This window comes from Thermobia domestica, chromosome 13 (genome assembly GCF_964235325.1).
Source record: "Thermobia domestica chromosome 13, izTheDome1.hap1.1, whole genome shotgun sequence".
Lineage (NCBI taxonomy): Eukaryota > Metazoa > Arthropoda > Insecta > Zygentoma > Lepismatidae > Thermobia > Thermobia domestica.
In genome coordinates, this window is record NC_137466.1 from 47,147,920 (window position 1) to 47,175,331 (window position 27,412).

Consider the following 27,412-nt stretch of genomic DNA (forward strand, 5'->3'; position numbering starts at 1 on the left):
AGTTTATATGCTTTCAGTATCACAGCATTTTCCAAATATGATATTAAGTAGGAGATTATCATAGGGATATGATAATGATATTAGCATCATTGCAAATATGACTATTGACTACACATCACATCAACATTCTAAATATACAAAACGATACATACATGTCGGTCGTGTCACCATGTTTACCAGCCACTGAATATCTAAACGCAATGTAGGAATAGTCGCATTCAAAGTCAATTTCCTATCTTCTGTCACTAAGCAGCGCCTCTCCGGCTTCGGCGGATAACCACATATACACGTCCCATGAGTTCATTATAAACTGCTATAACTTCTTTTCCTGCACACTATCTTATGTGTACACTATTAAGCTTTCATTATAACAAATCATATCGAGTCAATCTTTTACTTCATTTTTCGAGTTTTTGCTCAGAATTGCCGCGTTTGGAAACACTTTGGTGCGACGGTGAGAATGAAGGTATGAAAGTGAGAAGACTGAAGGGACATTCAAGATGCTGTTTGCGTGGAGTATTAAAAATAAAGGTAAACAAGGGGAACAATAACATTTTCAAACTTCAAGCAGTTGTAGAATAGGGGCTTAAGGGATCAGAACTTAGCCCAACGAAGTTCGACTTTTTCAGACACTAGTCACTACCTATGATTTATTTTAAAATTCCATTGACATATCAAATGCTTCCAATTTGGAGGAATTTATTGGGGTCATTTTTTCATCAACTTTTAGTATGGCCAGCATATTATTTTGTGCATACGTGTCTAGTTGTGTGATGTTTTTATCTATCTACATACACACATTCTTTATATATGTACGTGTTAGTGTATTTTAATATGCCAATTAATAATAAGTACCTTAAATTCGGAACTTTCATTCATTAAGAATTAAGTACTAAATAATTACTTTAATGTCAGGTATATGTAGTAGTCAAATATATACAGGGTTTTCATAAAGTCTGGATGTTTAATTTGCTTATAATTTTCTCATATGAATCTAATAAAGTGCTAACGGTAGCGGAAGGATTAAATTTTTACCTGTAATCTGCACCAGCTCAGTTCATTCACCGCCACACCTCCAACTGGGCGCCATTTACGTCCACATATTACGGTACATTTACGTCCACACACATTTACGTCCACACATTGATACGGTAAAAAAAAATAGTCATCTCAGAGGAGATTTTCATTTATTTATTTCTTCAAAAGACACACACACCAATACAGCTTACAACTTACTTTTAACAGTCAACATTGAAACAACAATGAAAACAACAATGGATGGAATTTTGTAAGAAACTGACCCTTGCCCTCCCTCTCCCTCTCTCAACGTGTTCAGAGTTGCCGCTTATCTAACAGTGTTGCCAATTAAAAATTTAATCCTTCCGCTACCGTTTGCATTTTATTTGATTTCATTATGAGCATTTTTATGAAAATTATAAGCAAATTAAATCCGTCCAGACTTTATGAAAACCCTGTATTTTGGATTTTAAGTACAAACATTGAACATATTCTTCACCTATATTGATCAATATTTAGAAATTCACAAAGAAGGCTTCTTCTGAATTTCCATTACATTTCACAAAATATTTTTTACCGTAAAAAGATCGAAATTAAAATGCTATTGATGTCGTCACATACAGAATAAAATTAAATAGTTTACAATTATTACTGGCAATTAATACTGTCATTCATTTCGAACAATTAAAAGAACATAGTCTAAATGTATTGAAATTTCATTTCTTATCGTTAGTACTAAGCGTTGTAAATAGTAGTAACTTTCGATAACTGTTCTCCTAGTGAATTTGTATACAACCAAAGGTAGTTTTAACAAGTTTAACAAAAAAGTCCAAAATAACACTCTTGAAAACAGATCTTATTTGAAAAAGGTACATAATGATCGCGTTTGGTTCTTGCAATGGTCTTTCCAAGAAGATTAATAAAAATTCAACATAGCATAACAACAAAAGCTGTTTTGCTTTTTATATATAATGATTGGTAAGTTGAGTGTAGGGGGCGCCGAATTCTGCTTCGCCCCGGGCGCCGAAATCTCTAGCTACGGCTCTGATACCCAATGGAGCTACTCATTCGAATTCTAGATTAACATATAGACCAAGCTAATACTAAACATACGAAAGGTTTACTTTCGAGATAGGAAAAGCTTATTGGACATTGGTTTCTCGGCAATGTGTACTAACAACAAATACAAACGCTATTGTTGAACACTTCAGAAACTCCGACGTATCATACAAAACAAACTGCGTGACGTTATCTGGAGGAATTGTCCTGGTCCATAAATAACGCTCACCGGTACCTTTACACAATTGGTGCAACTCGGATCTTATTGCATTCTGGTTGGGATATAGGCTTATTTTACTGTCTGCGCAGGACACAGATGTAGCACGCAATGATTACCAATTACTCTCGATGTTGAAAGTATTTCTTTCCAGAAAGTGCTTTCCTACTACTGATAAGCTAAAAGACATCTTCACAACAATAGTTTAATCCAGAAAATTAGCAGCAGCGGAGGCGGTACAAGAAGTCTGATGTTACATTATAAGTGCTTGAATCTGTCAAGTATGTTGAAAGGTAGAGTAATGTTTGTAGTTTCTGTGGCATGAACCTTTTGCACACATGATTTGTCATTTGTGTTTCATACCAAAACTTTAATTGGAATCCTCTCTGTGGTCTTTTTCTTATCACTTCCCATTCTACTTTATAATACCAAAGTGTTAACTTTTTGAACTAAGCGCCACTGAAACATATGAATTAGTCTCTGGAGTAGATTTCATTGTACTTTGTTGAAAGTGTCTGTAATGCGATGCCATATAATTTAGATGGTACTTTCTAAGTATGTTGCTGCTTTCCAGCTGTTTTGATAAGGCCGGGAGGAACCTTCTTTTCCTTCGTGTGGTGACTGATGGAGATCCGGCGAAGACTACGTCCCACCAATGTTTGCGGGGGATGATAAGTTTCCATCTTACCTTGCTCACCCTGGCCACGGCGAGGATCGTTGGTCAGGAGAAGGTGGTGAGACTTGCAGTCCTTGCTCCATCCAACCGAACCCATCATCAGTCGCTAGAGTACATTGTGCCTGCTGTCTACTTGGCCACAAAGGCTGTCACCGATAACGTCAGCGGACTTCTTCCAGGGTGGACCATCAATGTGAGCTACAGGGACTCGCGCTGTTCGTCAACATTTGGACCCCTTGCTGCATTTGACTTCTACCAAAATAGAAGTGCAGGTAAGAATTACTTTCTTTTTATATGTAAATTCCAAATTCTGAAGATTGTTTATATATTTTTTAATGTTTAGTTGTTATCGGAACAAATGAAATTGTCATATTGTAACGTTTTCTTCGTTAGTTGTATCTCAGCAAATGCCATTTTAAAAAAAGTTACGAATCTCGAATATTACAAGTCATATTACTTATAAACTTTTTTAAAAAATCATGTGTTGTATTTGGTATAAACTAAAATTGTTCTATTTTTACCAAATAGACGTCGCTAAAAGCATCTAAGTAGTATAGACCTTGCCGGAAATATTGATCTCTGAATATATATGTGTTAATCTAACGAATTTTAATTTGTTCACGTAAACTGTGCCAATTTTATCAACTACTTTATTGTTACATAAAAAGCAAGATTCAATTTTAGATAGAAGTGCGTTTTATAACTTGGAGTAGATGGAGTAACTTGGAAAGTAAATGGAGTGGTAAAGTTCTTTTGAAATGCGATTACTTATTGCTGAAAAATAATTCATTTGTCTGGATAATAAGAATGTTGCATTGCATTCAAACTCAAGCACCTCAGCTGTAAACGTACTAATCGTGAGTTTAATTTTTATTTTGCGGATTCAAGTAAACTTTTGCAAAACTTACTCAAAGGACTTTTGTGCTATTTTTTTTAATTAAAAATATTACATGAAGAGGAATCTTTGTTCCTCAGCAGATTAGCTCCCGTATCTTCCTCTAGGTGAATGGTGATAAACATTTCTGAAGAATTTCACAATATGCTTCAGACTTCGTGCTAAATACAAAATACAGTAATCTCAGAAAGAAATCCACGACAGAGACAGTCTTTTACTTTCATTTGTGTAATGAATGGGTGATTCAACTAAGAACTCAGAATACAGCAATAGCTGCTATGGGTTATGTTTGAATGTAAATAAAAATTTAAATGATTTTATTTTGCAAAAAGGTGAATAGTTTGAAAGGTGAGGTGAAAAGAGTAAGGTTTAGATTGGGATAATAAAGGATGAGCATTAGCCTGTGTAAGTTTTGAGCAATTGGCGTTGTTTTTGTTGTTTGGAATGACGAATGTATTTTTTTTTCCATATTTTTCTTGTTTTCCATATAAAAGTCTTGGAGAAATTGGAGTTGACATTTGGAACTAAATTTTGTTAATTTTTTAGGGGCGATGATTTAAATTAGTAGTGAGCGTAGCTTTTTTTTTTTTTTTAATTTTTGCTCCATGAATGAGGAATTTTGCCAGTGTTTTTACGGTGATGAATCTTCAGAATGATATCCCAAAACATATATGGAGCTAGACCGTTTTTAATGGTATGGTGTGCTTTCTTACTCCATGTAACCTTTAATAAATTTATATGATGAATACCCGTTGTGAACGTGTCCTTTCTGGTTTTGTTTAATTAGAAAACGATGACTGTTGCGATCAATGAACGAGGAAGGTTTTAGACTAGGCTGAGCGAATGTACGAAAGCAGGAAAGGAAACTAGTTTTATATTTATTTTTAACTTTTACAATGACTATATACGCGTTTTACTTGAACTGTTTGTGAATGTACAACATGAATAAGAGTTTCGTTTCGATTGAATTAAAGATTTCAATAATTTTAATAAAATTTACTTGTAGAATGAAAATGAACTAATTGAATAATTAAATTTAACAAAATACAAGAAAAGTACACATAAATATGGATTACTTCACAATATCAGCCACAAAACATCACTCGAGCTCTTTCGTGGCAATACGGTTAGCATCTGCACCTTTGGTATGGCAAACCGGGTTCAATTACCGATGGAAGTTCATGTGGTTCAGATCCCACGTTAAGCTGTGGTAGATCCTTATCTCATATAGCCTCGATGCTCAAAGAGAGACTTAAATGTAAAATCAATCATCAATAGCATAACTCCTAGAATCGATCTCTAACTTTTACCTATACTTACCGTAATTGTCAGTTAACCATCTCGGGTGGATTTAATATCTTGAACGTATGACATCTTGTTGACAAATCTAGAAGCTGGAGAAGATCTATTGACCATAACCAAGAAACAATTGTAACTGTATAAGTCTGTTTTCAATCAGTCCATCCTTAAAAATTCTTGTACTTCGAATTACTCAAACAGGAGGTTCAAAACTTCGACTTATCCACGATATTTTACCATTGTTTTCAATACAGTTTTCAAGGGAATAGATTTATTATTGAATTATCCAAGTTTGAGTTAGCGATAGTTTACTGTATATCATTTTCTTAATTTTCGGGGTCAAGAAATCTATTTGTGACCTCCAAATTACAATCCAATTACCAAAATATGGTTCGAACCATCATGAAAGCCAATATGGTGGCCAAATACGACGAGAAATAAAAATGATGTATACGTATTAGTGTGTGAGACATCGTTTTCTATGTTTTTCGCATTAAGAATCACACTGCTGTTGCCTAAATTCTGATTCTGACACAGGAAGTACTAAGAAACTCAAGATGGCTTCTAAAAACTGGCTGAAATAATGAAAAAACGAAATCAAAGCAATAATAGCACAGATTCCTTTTGTAAATGGCCTGCATACATCATTGATGGTGTATATCATTCTCCCCTGACTCTTCTTCCCTTAAATAGGGATGGGTTCACCCCGGACCAAAAATTCTCAAATTCTTCGCTTGCATTACATGCAGGATATTGCAATATCTGACTGACTGACTGACTGGTCAACGCCCAGGCCAAACCGCTAAAGCTAGAATCTTAAAATTTGAACAGGGCGTAATATTTGTGATGTAAGGTCCTACTAAAGAAGAATGTTCGGAAATGTGACTGGGAAGAGGTCACAAAAAGACAGCCATTGTTATCTTAAAATGTCCATATCTCAAACTCTCTGAATGTTAGTGACATGAAATTTGGTTTGATATTTAAAATAATTAGTATTGTGTTTTTTTATATTTTACCTAGAAAGGAAAAAAAGTGTGAAAAGGAAAATAAGGCTGGGAATTACAATTATTATAATAAAACGTGCATAGACGTGTTTTTCCGTGTTTTGACATTTGCCCTAGAAGGGGAAAAAAGACGGAAAGAAAGAAAGAAAGATGAGGTTACTATTGTTATAATTGAATGGCCATATCTCAAAATTTGTTAAGGTTAGAAACATGAAACTTGGAACTTAAAATTTTCATTTAAAATGATTAATGACGTGTTTTCAGCGTTTCTTGATATGTCCCCTACAAACAGGGTTGCTAACCGTCCCGATTCTGTTGGGACTGTACCGATTTCTGACTTACTTGTCCCGTGTCCCGACCAGACACTCGTCTGGACGCATATTGTCCCGATTTGTCGATTTTCAAAGTGAATTAATATTTTACTGGACAATTTTTACAAAGGAATAACTTATTCTTGGCAACCCTGCCTACAAAGGAAGAACAAATAATAGGGTGTTGCACTTGGTAAAATAAGATACCCATATTTCGAAATCCGTTGCTTGATGCATGTAATTTGGTGTTTAAACCTCAGATTATTTTGTTTAATTTCTTCTTTAGACACGGTAGAAATTTGTGAAGTTAGATTAGAAGGTAATGAGGAATTCAACAACCAAAGATATAGAATAAGATGAGTGATCATAATGATATGGGAATAATTCTTGTTAAGGGCTAAAAAGAGAAAGCAGTGAAAGTAGAATTTGTTGATGATAGAGTTATGATGTTAACACTTAAAGGAAAAGAAGAAAGATCTATTAATGATACAGAATACGCACTGGCGACTTCGAAGCAACTGAAGAAGTAGAGGAAAATTATGAGAAAATAGAGGAAATTATAGACAAGGAGAAAAGGAGTGAATGTGTAATTGTAATGGGAGATTCCAGTAAGTACAGTTGTGCGAGAAAAACAGGAAGAAATTTTGTCGTATTAAAATATTGTTTACGCGAAAGAAATGGAAGTGGAGAGGGACTGATCAATTTCTGCAGACAAGATTCACTAGTAATTGGGAACACTCGGTTCAATCTGTGGAAATTCTCAATAGGCAGCCGAAGGTATCAAATAGACCATGTTATGATTCTTGATAGGTATCGGAATAGAACGCGAAGACCCTTTCCGGAGCCGATATTTTCTCTGATCATAACCTTGTGCTAGGTAATGTAGATATTCAACTGAAAAATGTAGATAGAAGGAAAATAGACAAGAAGATATTGAATACTGAAGAGTTGAAACGTCATTTTAATGACATCATCAGAGGGGTGTCTCTGATGATGAAGTGTCAATTGATGAAGTGTCAATTGACATGTTTTTTTTTTTTTTTATTCTTTGATATATACATACTACTGTGCAAAATATCATAACGATGTCTGGAAGTGAAATATTTACTCTAATTTCACTGTATACAGGAAAAGGGGAAAGGTGTTGATTATTTCGTCCGAAGTGTATTGATGGTTGTATTTTAATGTAGATAAAGGGAACCGGTCAAAACCCCCACAGCCAAAACACCCACACTCAAGAAATGTCAAAACGCCCACACAAACGGTCATAACCCCCACACAAATGGACAAATCTCCCAAATACACGAACGGTCATAACACCCACAGCCAAAACCCCCACACTGGTAGTCGGTCATAACCTCCAACGGTCATAACTCCCACACAAATGGACAAAACAGCCACACATAGCAACGGTCACAATCCCCACATAAATTGACAAAAACCCCACACAAATAGACAAAACTCCCACATGCAGAAATAGTCACAACTGCCACACAAATGGACAAAATTCCCACACAATCGGACAAATCTCCCACACTCTGAAATGATCCTGGTTGCATGTCTTGCCCTTGTACTTTTTAATAACATTTTTTATTCTACTTAAACTTATGTTGCAACTATTCTTCTTGGGCGTCATAAAGAGCCGCAACAAAGACGTGAAATGACGATCATTTCAGAGTGTGGGGGATTTGTCCGATTTTGTGGGGGTTTTGTCCATTTGTGTGGCAGTTGTGACAATTTCTGCATGTGGGAGTTTTGTCCATTTATGTGGGGATTATGGCCGTTGCTATGTGTGGGCGTTTTGACATTTCTTGAGTGTGGGGGTTTTGGCTGTGGGGGTTTTGACCGTTCGTGCGTTTGGGAGATTTGTCCATTTGTGTGGGGGTTACGACCGATCGTGTGGGCGTTTTGACATTTCTTGAGTGTGGGTGTTTTGGCTGTGGGGGTTTTGACCGTTCGTGCGTTTGGGAGATTTGTCCATTTGTGTGGGGGGTATGACCGTTTGTGTGGGCGTTTTGACATTTCTTGAGTGTGGGGGTTTTGGCTGTGGGTGTTTTGACCTAGACCCTAGATAAAAGGATAATTATGAAGGTACAGTACATTTGATAAATGATTGTATTTTGTATACATTGTAGAAATAAGGTTCACAAGGTAATTTACTGTGTAGATATCTTAGTATACATATTTTCTTTCGCGTTTGCTCCTTTTTCTTCCAACTCAGTGGTAGAGATCTTATCTTTGGTATGTGGGGTTCTCGGTTCGATACCCGGCTAAGTAAGTTTGCGGTGGACAACATCTTATTCGTGATTTATCTCGGGATACTCTCTTTTTCTACCACATTCTCATTCCACCAATTCTTCCATTATTATCCACTTGTCTTAATCATCCGTCTCCCTTAGCCAAAAAGACATAAACATGGGACGTTAAACTAAAAGTTTTTTATTTCACTTTTTTTCGCTTCCAGCTTGCTTTAATTATGATAGTTGTGTAGAATATTATGTTCTCATTAGCATCCATCGGTGGAAATTTCATTAAGTTTTCAGTTCCAAAATTTATTATTAATAATCTTTGCTTTGCTTTAGTCATATTTTACATGTTTCGGCCAGTTTTGTTGAAGTTTCTATTAGTGATGGGCACAAAAACCGGTTTTTCGGTTTTCTCCAAAAGCAGTTTCGGTTTTCTTCAAAACCGGTTCGGTTTTCACCGATACCGATTATCGGTTTTCTTCAAAAGTGGTTCCGGTTTTTTTTTTTCGAAATTTGTTCTGACCATAATAGTGTTTCGTTCTTCGGAAACCGAATCCGTTTCCACAGAAATAGTTTTCTGTTGTCCAAAAGTTTTCACCGAGACCAGTTTCGGTGAAAACCGAACCGGTTTTCTAGAAAACCGAAACCGATTTCTGTGGAAAATCGAACTGGTTTTTGAAGAAAACCGAAACCGGTTCCGGTGAAAACCGAACCGGTTTTGCAGAAACTGAAATGTCAGTTTTTCGGTTTTCGGTTTTCTAGAAACCGGTGTCCGGTTTTTATAAAAACCGGTTTTGCCTATCCCTAGTTTCTATAGTAGTTATTGAAGTATCCGTTGTAAGGTTACCGTGTTCATTGGAGTTTCATTGTTGAACTTTGATTTAATTAGTCTGTTTGCAAATTTCCTGCATAGGATCCTGATGAATTCCTTTAAAGTAGTTATGGTTTTCCTGGTATAACTATTCTATGTTACAGTTGTCTTTATTTGCTATTCTTAGTCATAGGCATAGGAATTATTTAATATTTTTATGCGGTGAATAATGGAAATTCGTATGTTAGATTTGCTCTTATTCAAGATTGTAAATTTTGTTTTTGACTTTCTCTTCGGTAGTTCATTTATAGTAGTATGTTGAGTATTTAAATATTTCGAAGCTTTCTTTTTGACATGTTCAAATAAGTGACAATTCAGTTAAGTCTCGTGTAGAATATATACCAAGATATGTATCGGAGAGTCATAACATATATTATGTATAATAGAGGTGTTCGAGCAAATCCTTATGGTACTCCTCTAAATTTAGTTATATTTCTGAAGTTATATTTTAAATTTGAATTTTATTGTCTCAGTCGTGTAGCAAAAGAATAAGCCATCTAATTATTGCTATTGAGGATAGCAGTGAATTGTTACATTAACTCATTGTGTCAGTTAATGTCAAATGCCTTTGTAAGGTTGAGTATTGTAGTCAGTTTGTCTTTTGTTTTATGGCTACTTGAGCGGAAACAAAACGATTCGCAGACATTTTCACTTCTCTCGTAGTTAATCGTATTTTTGACGGAACGAATAGCACTACTGTACACACAGTACAATGCTTTAATTATTGAAGCAAGGACTTTCTGGTTCGATCCCTGGTAACAGGAATTGTGATAGACATTGGGTCGATGAGTTTTTCTCGGTGTTCTCTCATTTCCTCTTACTTCTCTTCCTATGAATTAATTCATAATCATCCACTTTTCTCAATCATCCGTCTTTTACAGCTAAAATATCACAACTGTGACTGTCTTATTCATTTTTTTGCACTTGATGTGGACACTCATTTAGTTTGCCTTGTAGTCATTCTCAAAGTTGTCTATGCTTTAAAATGATTTATATAATATTGATAGCGAAAGCACGGTTAAATTCCTTTTAGAAATTCGTGTCAACTTCATAGTCACGAGATATTATGAAATTCTCTCCACCTTCTTCACGTGCTTCTTTTGACTGAACTCTGGAACTCTGAATCAGAGATTCTTCGAATATGGGCAACATTAAAAGTCAGAGAAAATGTATCGGCCTAGTTTCTGTTATTTTGTTTTTCATTCTTTGTGTATTAAAAGGAAAAGATACAATTCAGGGCAGTCGATATGACGCCTTATTCTAATGGAAGTAGAGTAGTATTTGGTTCAATGTCGATTACATAACTATTTTATAATATTTATTTACTTTAACAGTTTAGATATAAGTAGATATTGGAGCTACAAAGTAATGATTTTTACGATTGTATTGGAACTTAAAGTCAATGTAGTTACTGATACGAGCACAAATACTTTTTTTTACATTAACTGAAAATAACATTTCAGAATTTTACAATAACTGTAAATGCTAAATGATACTTTGAAATGTAATCATGAATTTGATTCTATATGAATGAAATTTAATATAGTCTATTTTAGACTTCTGTTTGTCGAAAAATCTGAATTTGATTCTTGAATTGAGGCTCTATACTGGAGATTTTTGTTGTAACCGAAACGACAAGCTATACAGAGGAATATTCACTCTTTATCTGTACCAGCATAAACTAGACTTATCTTGGAAATATAGTTTTTAGGCATATATAATATACAGAGTGGGGCAAATAAAAGTGACCCGGAAAACAGAGTTCCAGGATACAAAGAAACACAGGAAAGGAAAGGAAATATTTCGCTAACCTGCTTATAGCAGATGTTGAAAATTACCACCATTCATCTCTTAAATGACCACATGAATGAAAATGACCACACAATTTCAGATCTTCGGGCATGTTTCGGAATGTTGTTTTGGCTTGTTCAAAACAGATCCTGTATAGTACGTATATCCACAGTTACCCACAGAATATTGTAAACACTCGATTAAAAAGAACTTCTAAAACGACCCCTTCAATACAATGTCTTTGAAGATAAGGCAAAAAGAGCTATAAAATTCACAAACCAACAATATACTGTATAAACTAACTAAAGCTATGACCTATGGAACCAAGAGGTTCGATGCTGTGTTCAGAAAAGCTCTCCATTGACTTCTGACCTTTAACCAACTGGATCCAGTTTCTACTTTGTATGCCTATTTCTTAGAGATTCATCTTAATACTTTGCTCCCATCTGCACCTAGGTTTTCCTAATGGTCGTTTTCCGATTGGATTGCAGTTAAAACTTTGAAAGTGTTTCTACTTTCTTCCGTTTTGGCTACATGACCTGCCCACCTGATCCTCCTAGATTCGATGCCTTTAACAATCTTTGGCAAACGATAGAAATCAAGCACTTTTTCGTTATGAAGTCTCCGCCATTCTCCATTTCCGTTCTTCTTGGGTCCGAATATTTGTCTTAGTATTTTATTCTTAAAATATTTTTCAGACTACGTTTTTCTTTCAGAATAAGTGACTATGTTTCGCAACCATATAGTACAACAAGCATGATTATCGATTTATATATTTTAAGCTTCAAATTCCTCGATAGGATTCGCGACGACAAAAGGTTTTGTGCTGAAGACAAATTTCATCAAAACAGGACATATAAGAAATAACACAGTTTTAAACACCAATAAAACTTTGTCTATTATTTCTCCTTTTTAAAATTTAATCTTTTACTGTCTTGATACTTTTCATTGCTTTTTTTATTAATGGTTTTCGAGATAGTGCTTTGAATTAATTTTGATCTAATTATTATGAGATACACTAATTCAATCTGAAATTTCATTTAAAATTCCTAAGAGAATTAATTTTCAAAAAAATATCATTATATTAGTCTACATACTTAATATATAAAATATAAAAGAACATCAGAAGTAACATCATCTGATAATTATAAACTTTACAAAGGTGCTGTCTTCCGGTCTACAATACGATTATCCAAAGTGAGGTAATACCATTTTCTTTCTACAGCGTGTCCATAAAAATACTATCATATTTTAAAATGGTATTACGTCACTTTGGATAATCGTATTTAAATGATATTGGTCACATTTGAAAGAAAAACTCAAATATTTTTGTGCATGTCAACAATGGACGGGAACAAACACAGAAAAAGTAAATTCACTCATGTTTATTTTGTTCTTAATTGATATGGGTTCATTGTTGGATATTTAGTAGGAAGTTGTGTTTCTGCTGGAGGTCACTTGGAAAGCTTTTATGTTTCTGTATTGTTATGCCTTAATGTGCTAACATAAATTTATTTCTTTTGTTGTGTTGTTATTAAAGAATAAGTTTATAAGGAGTTATGGCGACCCAAGAGAACGAAGTTGTTGTGTTTTAGAATATCACAGCACGCAGTCTGGTGCAGGTTCAGCATGTTTTTAGGCCTCGCGGACAGAACCTCGCGGCGACAACCTCGCGGACCAAAACCTCGCCTGGCCAAAACCTCGCCGGGCCAAAACCTCGCCTGGCCAAAAACCTCGCCGCCCAAAACCTCGCGGGCCAAAATCTCGCCTAGCCAAAACCCCGCCACCCAAAACCTCGCGGGCCAAAATCTCGCCGAGCCAAAACCTCGCCTTGCCAAAACCTCGCACCCCAAAATATCGCCATACCCAAAATCTCGCCTGGCCAAAACTTTATTGTAATGATCTCGCGACACAGAATCTCGCCTGGTCTAAATTAAGCGAGACGTAGTGTCGCCTGGGAAGAAAAGTCGTCAGGATAAAACCTCTTCACGACGATTTCTTCAATGTAGAATGTTCTATCACCAGATTTACAAAACTTATTAGGTTTTGAAACTTGACATTTTGTATAAATCTTCTTGCTCCACAAGGGCACAAGCTCCACATAAGACAATATTTTGCGAAATGCATGCCCTAAGGAGGAATGGAATGGAAGGCCTTGAATGAATTTTGCCGTTCTCCAGATCTAAAAAACTACTAAGCATAGAGCCTTTACGTTCTGGTACAAATCATCTTCTTGTACCATAAGAAGTTATGTTGCAAAATGCTCCTCGTAAGGGAGTGTTGAAGTTTGGATAATTCTTGAGCGTTGGCTTGATGTCAGGACCCACGAGGTTTTGGCGGCGAGTTTATGGCCACGCGATGTTTTGGGTGGCGAGGTTTTGGCCCGGCGAGATTTTGTCCCGCGAGGTTTTGGGCGGCGAGGTTTTGGCCCGGCGAGGTTTTGGCCCGCGAGGTTTTGGCAAGCGAGATTTTGGGCGGCGATGTTTCGGCCGCGAGATTTTGTCCGTATCCCGGTTTCAACATCAAACTCCTACACACACGTCAATTATGAAGTGGTACCGTGATTTCGTGGATCGTGGCTGCATATGTAATCAAAGGAAAGGCCATTCAGGGAGACCATCTGTCAATGCATCGCCACTCATGGGGCCAGATTCAATGTCTATAAGGTATAGTTAAACATATATGTGAGTTCTTCTTTCAAATGTGACTACTTTCATTTAAATACGATTACTCAAAGCGACGTAATACCACTTTAAAAATGTGATAGTATTTTTTATGGACACGCTGTAATTTGGATTTTGGGTATAATTTTATTACGTATTCGCATGTAACTATTTTGTACAGTGATCCACTGCTGTATGGTCAAAGGGGCTTAACACAAAAACGTTACCTTTTTAGAAGAGCCTATACGAACATTTAACTATTCCCAAAAGTTAAGGGGTCTTATGCAGCGTCGTTCTGACGCGTGATTAGTGCCATACTAAAGCCTTCGACTAACATATGTTTCCTACAGTAGTCAGGCCTTTAGTATGACGCTAATCATACGTCAAACGACTCTGCATAAGGTCTCAGATGTTTAATTTTTTTTATATAGAAGTATCGATAGTATTTAAAAAATACAACATTTTAGTTGTTGATTAAAATAATATTTTTACCTGAAAAATAAACATTTGGATTTAAAAAAAACAGATTTTGAATGGGTCTTCTGAAAAAGGAATATTTTTGAGTTATCTTCCTTTGAATATCCATCAAAGAATATTACAATGCTCCATGTTTTTAGACAAGGCAGTTCTTTTAAAATATGTAAGAACATTAACCATTAGGTGAGGGTCCAACATTTGAGAAGAGGGATGCTATACACGTAAGTGCTCTACTTTTTTCATTGTGAGGTACAATCAAGAGTCATACATGCCATGATATTTCATGTAAATTTGGAGTTTAAACAGATGGGGTCTAGAAACCCCCTTGTCCCTCTCGGATCTGCCACTGTACACCATTTTAATTTACATAACACGTAAAATATGATACGCATGCATTTCTTTTAGGGGCAAGAATAGTGACCCAACATTTTCAACTTGTCAACCTGGTTTAACATTAAGAAATTTTCTTATGGACATTATGCATTTATTTTACTTTGCTTCATTACTTCATGCTGATGTTCAGTACTTGGGTCGTGATATATTTGGCAAAGATTCTTTTATGTACGCTGTTCAGATTTCTTATATTCATGTCTTCCTTTTTTTTTTCTTTAATTTTACTTTCGTGCGACAATTGAAGTAAAGAAAATCTTGCAACGTGAAAAAAAAAAAAATCAATATATTTGACACATTTCATGACATCGATCTCAACGTGTTGGAGAAGTTCTTTTGTTTTTCTTCCTTTTCTCTTCCCTTTTCTTTTGTTTTTTCTTTTTCTTTTGTATTATTCCCTTTTCTGTCTTTCCTTTTCTTTCATCCTTTTTCTTTCTATCTTTCTTTTTCTGCTTTTATGTTTTCAATACTTCCTTTCTTCCCTTTTTCTTTTTCTATTTTGTTTTGCCCTTATCTACAGAGGCCTGAAAGTGCAACATATCTAGACAAAATTTTAAAGCTAAGGTGTTGAGGATATCCTCTTCCACCTTTTATATAATAAAATACTTTCCTCTATACCAGCGTTTCCCAACCGGTGTGCCGCGGCACAGTGATGTGCCACGAATGGGTTGCTGGTCTGCCGCGAGGAAATCGAAACAAAATTATTAATTCTATAGCAATCAAAGTGCAAGTCCTAGAGAAAAAGGTATATTTGTATTTCATATTACTACTATGAATCTAAAATTTAAAGTTTCATACTGTGTTACTTTTCTGTAGTTTTTAATTTTCTGGAGAACATTTTTCTGCACATTTCTAATTTTGAAAGAAAAAGTATTTATCATTGTTATGACCATTATTCCTTCTTTATTGTTGTAGACTATTTCCTAATTTGAAATTTTAAAATATTATTCAATCCTTCCGGCAAAGTAAACATGCATACGAATTACCTACATTTATGTTTTAAAAGTAAAAGAGATTCGTTTGTTCGTTCGTTATTTAGTGATCGTCTTTCTTAATGAAAGTTGGATACAGTTTTCGAAAAAGAAAGTGTATTTTTAACAACTTGAGTCCTATATCTGATTGCAATTGTTTTCTATTTTTAAATTAAAATGAAAAATAAGCATAATAATTTATCACTCAGAAAAACCAGTGATCGAGCTTTCTTTTATGCGAAAAGGATGTCAGTAATCAGAAAAAATTACTACACTATTTTATATTTTTAAATAATAATAATAATAATAATAATAATATAATAATAATAATAATAATAATAATAATAATAATAATAATAATAATAATAATAATAATAATAATAATAATAATATGTGTGCCGCGAGAATTCAAGTTACCCTGAAGTGTACCGCAAGTTGAAAAAGGTTGGGAAACGCTGCTATATGCTAAAATTAAAAGGTGTTTTATACAAGAGCGAAAATCGAAAATTATCATTTTCTCCAAAACGACCCTAATGATTTTGTTTATAGTTTAGAAGTAAATATTTCACTAATGATTCTACAGTATACAATTCATATGTGTTGGAAAAAATATAGAAAGTGTAATTTATTGACAGCGAGTGAAAATTTGGTTAAACGTTTTCCTCAAACACAAGTATAACGGTTTTATTTATATTCCATTTACCGGTACCTTAACGATGTTTATAGGATAACATGGTTTTCTTCGGAATGTAAATTATTCTAAAAAAAATAATTAACGAGGATTTTTAATATTTTTTACAAAGCAATATTTTATTAATAGCCTCACAATGTGCTAAATAACTAACTCTATGGCCTATGGAACCCGAAGGTTCAATGCCGTGTTCACAAAGGCTCTCCATTGACTTCTATCCTTAGCCAACTGAATCCAGTTTCTACTTTGTATTCCTATTTCTGCGAGATCCATCTTAATATTGTCCTTCCATCTGCGCCTGAGTCCTCTAATGGTCCTTTTCCGAATGTATTTCCAGTTAATTTTTTGAAAGTCTTCCTACTTTTCTCCATTTTAACTACACGACCTACCCATCTGAGCCTCCTACACTTGGTGACCCTAAGAATGTTTGAGGAATGGTATAAATTATGCAGTTCCTCGTTATGAAGTTTCTGCCATTCTACATACCCGTCCCTCTTGGGTCCGAAATTTGTCTCAAGATTTTATTCTCAGATACTTTCAGTCTATGTTCTTCCCTCAGAGTAAGTGAGAGTGTTTCGCAATGGCATAACGTGTCCTCAGGTTGCGGATCGAGGAGAAGGCTTTTAGATATAGAGGTTATCTACGTATATATTGAATAATCAGTCTCTGACATACGACAAGGGATGGCCCTCCAGCTTGGGGGTTTGGCGTGTGGCTAACAACCTAATCCTGAAAAAAAAAAAAAAAAAAACTATGAATGTTTTGTGAATGCACTACGAATGGAATGTTAAGAAACATTTACCATTCACAGTATGCTATAATGCAGTTTTAAGGGAAGGAGCTGGCTTTTGATTCAATTTTTTGACGAAAATTTTCTGTATGTCGATTTGGTTCAAATTTCATAAATATTTTATTGCAAACCCTATTATAATGTGACATAATTGATTTCTGTAAAAAAAAAAAAAAAAAAAAAAAAAATTAAAGACATTTATGTAAGACTGGCAGGAGCGAATGTTCTTCGGGAAGTTTTATTTTTTCTCGAAAATAATTATAAATATAGTGTTTTGTTTACCTTTCGTCTCACTAACAAGCACGTTATAAGTTATTGCATTATACTATTTTATATGGAAACAATTTTGCTAAATTTTATATATATATATATATAATATTGGTTGTTTATAACTTGGCGGGGTTTGCTCGTATATTTCTTTACGATAAGGATTATAATTATGTTGTTATTTACGGTACACAATGGCTCATTGGTAAAGTGCTCACCTCGGATGCGTGGGATGCCTAGTTCGATTCCTGCTGAAGTAAGTTTGTGGTGGACAACATCATGCCCATGGATATTTTTCGGGGTACTCCGTTTCCTCCCACTTTCTCATTCCACAAATTATTCCATCATCATTCACTTGCTTTAATCACCGTCTCCTTTAGCCTAAAGGGTGTAATCGTGTGACGTTAGACTGAAAGATTTCATTTCATTTCAATACATTGGGAATTAAAAATAGTACTCCAGGTATACTGGCCATTTCTGAAATCTTCACTGATCAAACTATTTCATGAGTTCCGGTGTTGTTAAGGTAATATTTATGAGTGCATCTTGTTTATATGTCCATAATTGTAATGTCGTGGCAACATGAATAAACTATGTAAAGCTTTTCATATTTGGTCTAGGAATTAATTCGTGCGGTTGGTACGCATACATTGAAGCTGTAGTACAAACACAAAATACATAAACACCTTAAGAAAAATATTGTCCATCGCTAGCCACCACTTTCGCCCATCTGTCAGGCAATGTACGGATTCCGTGGCGAAAGAAGTCCTCATCCTTGGAAGCGATCCAGTCAGAGACCCATGTTTCGATATCTTCTGAAGAAGTAAACCGCTGTCCAATCAAATCGTTGTTCATGCAATCGAACAAGTAGTAGTCCGAAGGAGCAACGTCTGGTGAATACGGCGGGTGGGGTAAAACTTCCCATCCGACATTTTCTAAATAGGTTTTGACCGGTTTTGCGACATGTGGGCGAGCGTTATCATGTTGAACAATAAGTTTATCATGTCTGTTCTCCCATTCTGGTCGTGTTCTGGCCAGAGCTTGCTTCAAACGCATTAATTGTCGTCGATAACGTTCTCCATTCATAGTTTCACCCGGTTGCAGCAGCTCATAGTACACCACACCTTTCATATCCCACCATATGCACAGCATAACCTTTGCACAGTGAATATCTCGTTTTGGTTGTGATGGACCTGGTTCACCTGGTTTCACCCAGGCCTTTTCTCGTTTAGGGTTCTCGTAATGGATCCACTTCTCATCACCCGTAATAATTCGATGCAGAAACCCCTTTCTGCTCTGTCGTTGAAGCAGCAATTCGCAAATGGTTTTTCGTCTTTCAACGTCTCTGTCTTTCAATTCATGTGGAACCCAATGTGACATCTTTTGAATCATTCCCATGGCTTTCAAGCGTTTGGAGACTGTTGTTTGATCAACGCCTAATGCTGCTGCAAGTTGTTCCTGCGTTTGACACGAATCCTGCTCGAGCAATGCTGTCAATTCTTCGTCTTGAAATTTTTTTGGCTGTCCAGCTCGCTCTTGGTCTGCCAAGCCGAAATCACCACTTGTAAACCGTGCAAACCACTTCTGACACGTTCGCTCAGCTAGAGCATGGTCACCATACACTTCCACCAAAATACGATGACTTTCAGTCGCATTTTTCTGCATGTTAAAGTAATGCAGCAGGACACCCCGCAAAAACACTTTATCAGGCACAAATTGCACCATGTTCACTTAACTACAAACTGGTGTTGTTGACGCTTTAATCCACTGCCCTATACTACGAACGATACGCGATGACAGGGGTTTGCAACACATGTGTGGATACACGGAACTGTGGGACGCTCCGTTCGTTGCGCCATCTCTTGTTCACCCGCACGAATTAATTCCTAGACCAAATATCTTACTGTAACTCCTTATTTGGCATTGTTGCTCTCGAGCAACATCGCATTCTATTGCGTTATCTGCACGAGTTATAACTTCAGTGATCATTTAATTGGCATTATTGCTTTCATACAGTATTCATATAAGCCTACATGATTTGCGGGTCGCTTCTTTAGATACTTCTAATTTTCGTCAACAGGGGACAGTCAAAATTAGTATTGCAGAAACTTTATCTCCTACGTTCTGAGAAAGTTCTCTTTTGTGTATGTGTGTGTGTGGTTTCTTGCTCTCTAGGAATATATTTCAATGAAACTGCTATTAATTACTGAGAGTATTCTTATGATATTTGACCATAATAGGACAATGTTACTTAGTAGATACACATAAGACCTATTTTATGTCAATGTTGCTTTGAAATAAACATCCTGTATTTTGTAACCAAAGTACAAGAATACTTTTAAAATTACTAAATTTTGATCAGGAAGACATGGTTCAACCATAAAAACAAACTAAATATTTTAATTGTAATGCTATCAACGCTTGCCAATTAATGGGTTAAGTGTGTCTGGAAGATTAGCATCGGTCCGTGTACTAATTCCTGTGGTACACCATATTTATTTAGTTTCAAAAATGTATTTTACTATTAGTATTTAATATATCTGTATATATGTGCTTTGTATGTTTCCGAAATGTTTATTTTTACTTAATTATAATGAAAGAGTAAATAATCTTCAGCAAATGCAACAATAAATCTGCAACTTAAGATCAGTGGCGGATCTAGAAGGTGAAAAGTGAGGGGCCAGCCAGAATCCAGACAATGATAGATATATCATGAGTTTACTATAAACTTTTAAAAATATATATATAAATAATGACTAAAAAAAATTTTTTTCTCACCAAAAACTGGGGACCTAGGCCCCTTGGCTCCGGGCTAAATCCGCCATTGCTAACATTCGATCTGATTTTACGATTGTGTCCTTAGTGATTTATCAATGTTTGAGTTTTGTAGACCTTTTTCTCGTGGAACACTTTTAAGCTAAATGCTTTAGGTAAATCTAAACATACTTGAAACACATTGGGCCTTATGCAGAGTCGTAATGACGCGTGATTAGTGCCATACTAAAGAGTTCGACTAACATATGTTTCCCGCAGGTACTCAAGCTTTTAGCATGATGTTAATCAAACGTCAAACGACTCTGCATAAGGCGGATTGCTTCTTTTAATTTTACATTCCTCCCCCCTCTCCTTCCAAAACACTATATTTTCCTTTACAAAATCCACTTTTTTGCTTTAAAATTGTGTGTTTATGGACCTGATTTTCATTAATTCAATGCGGTATTAAAAGTAAGAAAAATTTATGATTTAATTACATTTTTATTTAGAACCTTATACGATTCGCAAGAAAAGTTAACTGTTGCTGAGCTTACGATTAAATACCCAGAGATAGATCTAGAAGGTGTTTTAACTGAACATCAGACAGACAGAAGAATCAGAAGCTGTAAATTTCAGTTGTTTTTTTTATTTTTCTTAAAGAAAATATAAAGTTTTATATGCGTATATACGTATTTTTATAGAAGGTATTTGTTCAACAATCTGTCGTCGTAAAATGGCTTATTTAGCAGTGTGTCTGTCGAGGAGAGGAGAAACGATCTCCCAAAACACAGATCCAGTTGTTATTTTGTTCGCTGTCTGTTTGATAATAACATGACCTTAATAGAATTGCTAGCACTGGGGGTTTATGTTGACATATTTGACAGATACATTTGTGTTTCCACAGAAATGTTGGAAGGAAAGGCTTTGAACTGGTATATTCCTGTTTTGTTTTAAAAAAAAGTTTTTCCTATTTTTAGAGGCAAAGAACCATCTGTGTATCACAGAGATTGTTTGTTATGTTTTGTATTTGAATTGTTCTTGCAGGATTTCATTTCGTATTTAGAGAGAGAAATAAAAGAAAAGAAACTTAAAGACAGAATTTTAAAACTTTCTGTTTTTACATTTCGTCAGACGTTGTTTAAAACAACAAAGAGAGAACATTCATGAAAAGGGAACATTGTTATTATTTAATTAGCATTTTATATACAGAGATTGAGGAACACTGTTAATTTATAAGGATGAGAGAATCCTGATGTAAGTATAACAAAATATCAAATCATCATCTTCGAATGAAAATATCGAAAAAGCAGCAGCATTTTTCATCACGAAACTTTGCCTTTTTTCCTTTTTGAAATGGCGAACTCCCTCGTGGCCAAGCGTTTAGCGCACGCGCCTTTGAGTGGGAGACCCGGGTTCGATTCTCGGCAGGAGCTCATGTGGTTTGGATTCCAGGTTAATTAGTAGGTCCACGTCTCATATACCCTTCCTGCTGAACGGAACGTTAAATTCAAAATCAACGCCTTTTTGAAATGGCACATATCGGGATTTTCCCATTGAGCACAGTTTATTTACAGTAATTGTCAATACAGTCATACCTTGAAATTTGAACTTAATCCGACCAGAAGCCTGTTAGAGTTCTATGACAATTTTTCACCTTTAAAAGAACAAAACTAGGTTTCTGTATTCCGTGCCTGGGTCCCATAAACTCAAATTTACAAAATATTTTAACAGTAAACACACTGACATTTAAGGTAAAGCATTAACAAATAAAAGTGATATTGTAAAATTACCTTACCTTAGTAAGGTAGTACGGAGAGCAATTTGGCACACGGAATTTAGTTTTCTCACACGACCGTTTTATTGTAAAATACATATATAACATAGCATAAAGTCACTGTCAGTGTGTTCCTCAGATCAATACAAAGTTCTCTATGTACTTCGGGTAAATAGATGTCCGTAGGCCCAGGCAGCTAAGGGAAAGATAACCATAATGCTCCAGGCAAGCTAAGTGGTGGAAATTGTTCAGGATTTCTCAGTGCTCCAGACAAGGAAAGAGTGGCTGATACCCCAAATAGCTGCAGACAAGCTAAGCGGGCAGGAAAACCACAGAGCTGCAGGCAAGCTAGGTGTGCAGGAGATCTCCGAGTTCCAGGCAAACTAAGAGAAGATTTGACCAGTTGAAACTAATGTCAATTGAGACGTAAATGGTGTTTTATACCCTCTTCTGACATATGATCTGATGATGACGAGAATTACTGTCATCTGCTTTTTGTAGCAATTGTAGTAGAAGGGCATGTGGTTTTGTTTAGAAATAAAAAAGCATGTGTTGTTGTTTACAAATATAGACCACGTGTACGATATTACAATATTTAAATAAAAATGTAAATTAATAAAAAAACATTGAAAACCTTGTAATCTTAAAATGATGACGGTCTATGTGGAAGATGGACAGCAGGCAGAGAATTTCTTGCTTGTAAGGCGAGTCAACATCACAAAGCTGCATTTCTGGGGAAACTTATGCACAAACACACATGATAAGTGTATGGATTCAAAAGCAACGCTCGGATTCGACAGCAAAAATTTGCACGAACTTTTCGTTTGGATTTCGAGTCCTGAGGTATTTGGATTCTGGAGAAAATAGTACACTTAATTGTAACACAGTCAGTATTCAAACAATAGGCGAGAATGTTTTTGTTTCGATGCAAAATGTTATTTCGCTGCTTAATAATAGTAAACAAAATCGTAACAAGAGTGCTTTTCTTTGCCTAAAACCTATGGATTCCGCGGACTAGATTTCTGGCGCTATAGGGTCACACGATGAACTCTTAAAAAGAACACACTTCTGTCACACAAACTTTTTTTCCATTGGAATTAGAACAAAAACATGAAGACTTTGGTATCCTACCAACTACATTTTTCACAATTTTAGCTCTTGTAAACCATTTCCTTTTCAAAAATATTTAGAAACTGTTTCTTTCTAAACTGAGATATAAAGTGTGAACAAGGCAATAGTAGTGGATAAACATCGTAAGAGTAAAGCTTATTTTCTCATACAATTGATTACACCTTCACTCTGACAATAAATTTAGGAAGAAATAGAAGGAACAAAGTGGTAAATACACATACAATCATAAGCTATTCACTTCGTGTTGCATGATAGTTTTATTCTTTCCAGTCTGAGTTGTTGGAATGGATGTAATATTTCAGACGATGAGAGACTAATCAGTAAGAATACGTACCTACATATCTGTGCTTCATCCCCTGAGAAGTATTTTCGCAAATAGACACAAATTGTTCTGAATTTTCACTCCGCATTATTTCTCTTTCTGGAGCTGCACGTATCTTTTGCTTATTTCACTTCCTTTCTTTTTTCTTTATCTCCCTTTTTTTACTGTATTTTATTCTCTTACTTGGCTTGGGATGAACATAGGTTGACATAAAACTTGGTGTAACCTTGCTGCAAAATTAAATTACTATTATTTTAGAAGATTTTCACGGGAGAAGTTTAGAGTTACGAAATCCACATATTTTCTAGTGATCACTTTTTTTTGGGGGGGTAGAAAAATCATTGTTGCTGACCATGTACTTACAAATTTTAAAACATAGGAATTAGGCGCTTGTGAAATATTTCAATACCTTAAAAGTTTATATTGATTGATTGATTGAGGAGAGTTCTCTACGAAGATGATGTATGCTTGCAGATGTTCCGAACACTTCAGTCAGTTTAATTTTTGTTAGTACAGTTAATAAGTCAAGTACTATATTAGCTTTGCGTCTGATTCTAGATTCGATTGAAGCTATCTCAAATAGCTGAAGGTCCACTTCTTGCATGTCACAAATTTATCTTAGATGAGGTTGACCAGATTTAGGAATAAGAAAAAAAAAATAACGGATCATTCGTCAAACTGGCATAATTTGATAATCTATCTAGATGTAGTCATTATTAAGTTGTTTTTTTTTTATGCAAGTGAAGAAGAAATATTTAGCTTTTCAAAATAGCCAGGTTTTTATTTATTTAACTTTAAACCAATTAATTGTTTACATTATCTTATAACATTTAACAGCAACCAGGAAAAGTGAAATGAAATCTTTCACTTTAACGTCCCACGATTATGCCTTTTAAGCTAAGGAAAACGATGATTAAGCCAAGGAATGATGATGGAAGAATTAGTGGAATTAGAATGTGGGAGGAAACGGGAGTGCCTCGAGAAAATCCATGGACTCAATGTTGTCCACCACAAATTAACTTGGTTGGGGATCGAACCGGGGGTTATACTACTGAAGTACGGTGCCCCCACCCAGGATTAGATACATCAATTGTCTCTTGAATTTTATATATTTTCATGGTTAAATTTTTTGTAGAAGGGTTAGTCTTTCCTTCAAAAAAAGTGTTGAAGTCCATGCACTATACTACTAAACTATGAATAAAAAAAGGGGGGCATTTTTAGTCCCGTTTGGACTTTTTCCTGGACACCGGGCGGCTTTCTGAAAAACAGGACAATCTTGTTAAAAATACGATGAGACGTCTGGTCACCATATCTTAGGCGTACTATTTTGTATTGGATTAGAATATGAACATTTTGACAAAAAATCAATATTACAAGTTACGCATTTTTTTAAAAGTGAACTCAAACACTTTTTGCTATGATTATGTTTTTAACTCTTTCGTGTATAATTATTGTTTATCAGCTCTCTAATTAATTGTTTCATGTCGCGACTGCTCACATGATTAGGGTATGTTTCAGACTGTGAAAAGAATGTTTTAAGTATTCTATATAAAGCCGCTGAAGGAAAGTTTTATTGTGTAATGGAGACCTTGAAACTATTCTTAGGGTCTTTAGTATTTATAAATAAACCTTAGCTGTTCTTTATAATTCAGAACAAGTTTTACGTCAAAAGAATACATTAATAGGCTATAATAGAGTGGATCAGTACAGCACAATATAGCTATTCTTGTAGATCCGTTCCTGCTACCCTGTTTCCCATTTTTGAAATATATTCATAACATTCGTATGTAGTGTTTTAGGTAGTGCATTCTTAATCGGATCTCTCTTATTAAAAATAGTTATGGGTAAAGTTTTGGGGAGGGGGAACTCTTGAGTATTGGGTATATGGGATCTAAATTTGAAAATTCTACTATTCGAGCTAATTATGCCTTTTAAAGCAACAGAATGCCAAAGAGGAACATTTTGATTTTTACATAACATTTGCTTTCGAAGGCATATTTAGATTTCAATATTTAGATATTTAAATTTGAACTTTGTAGAAACATCAGTAAATCTATTAGGACAATTGCTTAAGCAGCGGGAAAATAGAAGTCACATATTAGAAGGTACATTACAGCTAAACACGAAGTTCATGCACAGAAAGAAATAATTATCATTAGATTGTGGAGTTCTGATGGATGAATGATCCATATAACGATATGTCTTACATCGTGAACCATCTAAAAAGTCCGTTAAATCTATCCCTTAAACCCTCTTTCACCGTGTACATCCCTACCTCCTATCCGACACTTTTTAACTTTTCCCCTTGTTTCATATTCACCTCATATCTTTCTCCTAAATCTTATTTCCTTCTCAATTCCGAGCTTTCATCGTCCTTGTGAACTTTTACTGAATTTTGATGAGAAAGGAGAAAAAAAGAATATTGTATCCTTTATAGTTACTATAGAGGTAAGTGCGTGTGTGTGGCTTATATGTGTAGAAGATTAGAATATGTGATGTCGCTATACGAACATATATCAAAGGAAGACACGTGGATTCCGTCTGCCCAATTAATAAATGTTTTAAATATTTGTGGTTGTTATGGTCTTCATTGTTTCAAAAATCATTTAAAACGCATGTAGCATTCACGGAATATACATGAACACTTCAGACTTTTATGAAGTAGATTAAAATAGATATGACGCTTTGAGTTTTGATAGTAAAGACATAATATTAATGTATGTTTTGACTTTTAATCAGAGCTAAAATATTGTAATTAATTTCAGTTAATGAGGAACAAACTACAGAATCGAGTAGCTTCGGGAGATCCAATATGAGGAAACATTGATAGGTTCCCAACTAAGGTATAGCTAAACGTATGACGTCACGAACTGTCGAATACTACTTCAGTCAAACTAGTCATATTTGAATAATTCCTTTAGTCTGTTGAATATCAGCACCATCTATTCTTTTTCTTTCGCTAAATTTCAGTATGGGGAGCTTTCGTTTTTCATTTCTTTGAAATGTACGAGGATTTTAAGTTTCATTAAACCAGTCTTGACTTAAAATGTTTTAAATATCTTTTACCTTGTTAAAAAAAATTACACATAATATTAATTCTGCTAAAGCAAATTTAAATTAGGTTAATTTTTGTTCATAATATTAAATTATTATTGATATACAATTTTTTAATATTAATTCGAGTGTAAATTACATTTAATAAAGACTAAGAAAAAAAGACAAAGGAATTAGATACATCGTTAAACTTAAAAAATTTGGATAAACATTGGGATAGATAGTTAGATATCTTTAACAGTTTATGTGAGTTTCAACATTTAAAAGTATTTACAAGAATACTACAATTGTTTTGAAATGTTATTTTTAGATTCTCAACTACTAAATATTCCTTTCGTTTACCTAATTCAAAAGGTTCCAAGTATATATGGTCGTCATTGAATTATCAAATTATTTGCTAATCTTGACAAAGAGTGTGATTTGTGTCATCACTTCTGTACGCTTCCGAAAACAACAAATCTCATTACCAGTGTGAAGAGACTAATATTTATTGTCTTTCGTTGATCTCCCACAAAATCATTTATTCTTTAAGACTTATCTTCGGTGTTGTGAGATTATTCTTTTTTTTTCTTTACTTCCTAATTTCATAAAGCTATCTCTTATGTGTCGAAGAACGCTAGTTATTCGGATGTCTTAGTTTATGAAATTCATGTATGTCTGAGAATTTAGTCTAAGTTTCTCTTCCGTAATTTTGTGTTTTCGTGGCTAAATCGTGGAAGTGTTTGTTTATGTTATATAATGT

General features: G+C 34.9%; 1 protein-coding gene across 3 annotated transcripts in view; it reads left to right on the plus strand.

Annotated features, from left to right (window-relative positions):
- Positions 1-27,412, plus strand: part of LOC145668129 (atrial natriuretic peptide receptor 1) — a 2,711,550-nt gene that overhangs the window by 867,972 nt on the left and 1,816,166 nt on the right. For 2 of the 3 annotated variants that reach the window (XM_081735693.1, XM_081735692.1), the window contains exon 2: positions 2,868-3,241. The exons of the other annotated variant lie outside the window; for it this stretch is intronic. In XM_081735693.1, coding sequence (XP_081591819.1) covers positions 2,962-3,241 — 280 coding nt within the window. In that variant the 5' untranslated portion in view covers positions 2,868-2,961. The remainder of the gene's footprint in view (positions 1-2,867; positions 3,242-27,412) is intronic. 3 annotated transcript variants of the gene reach the window in all.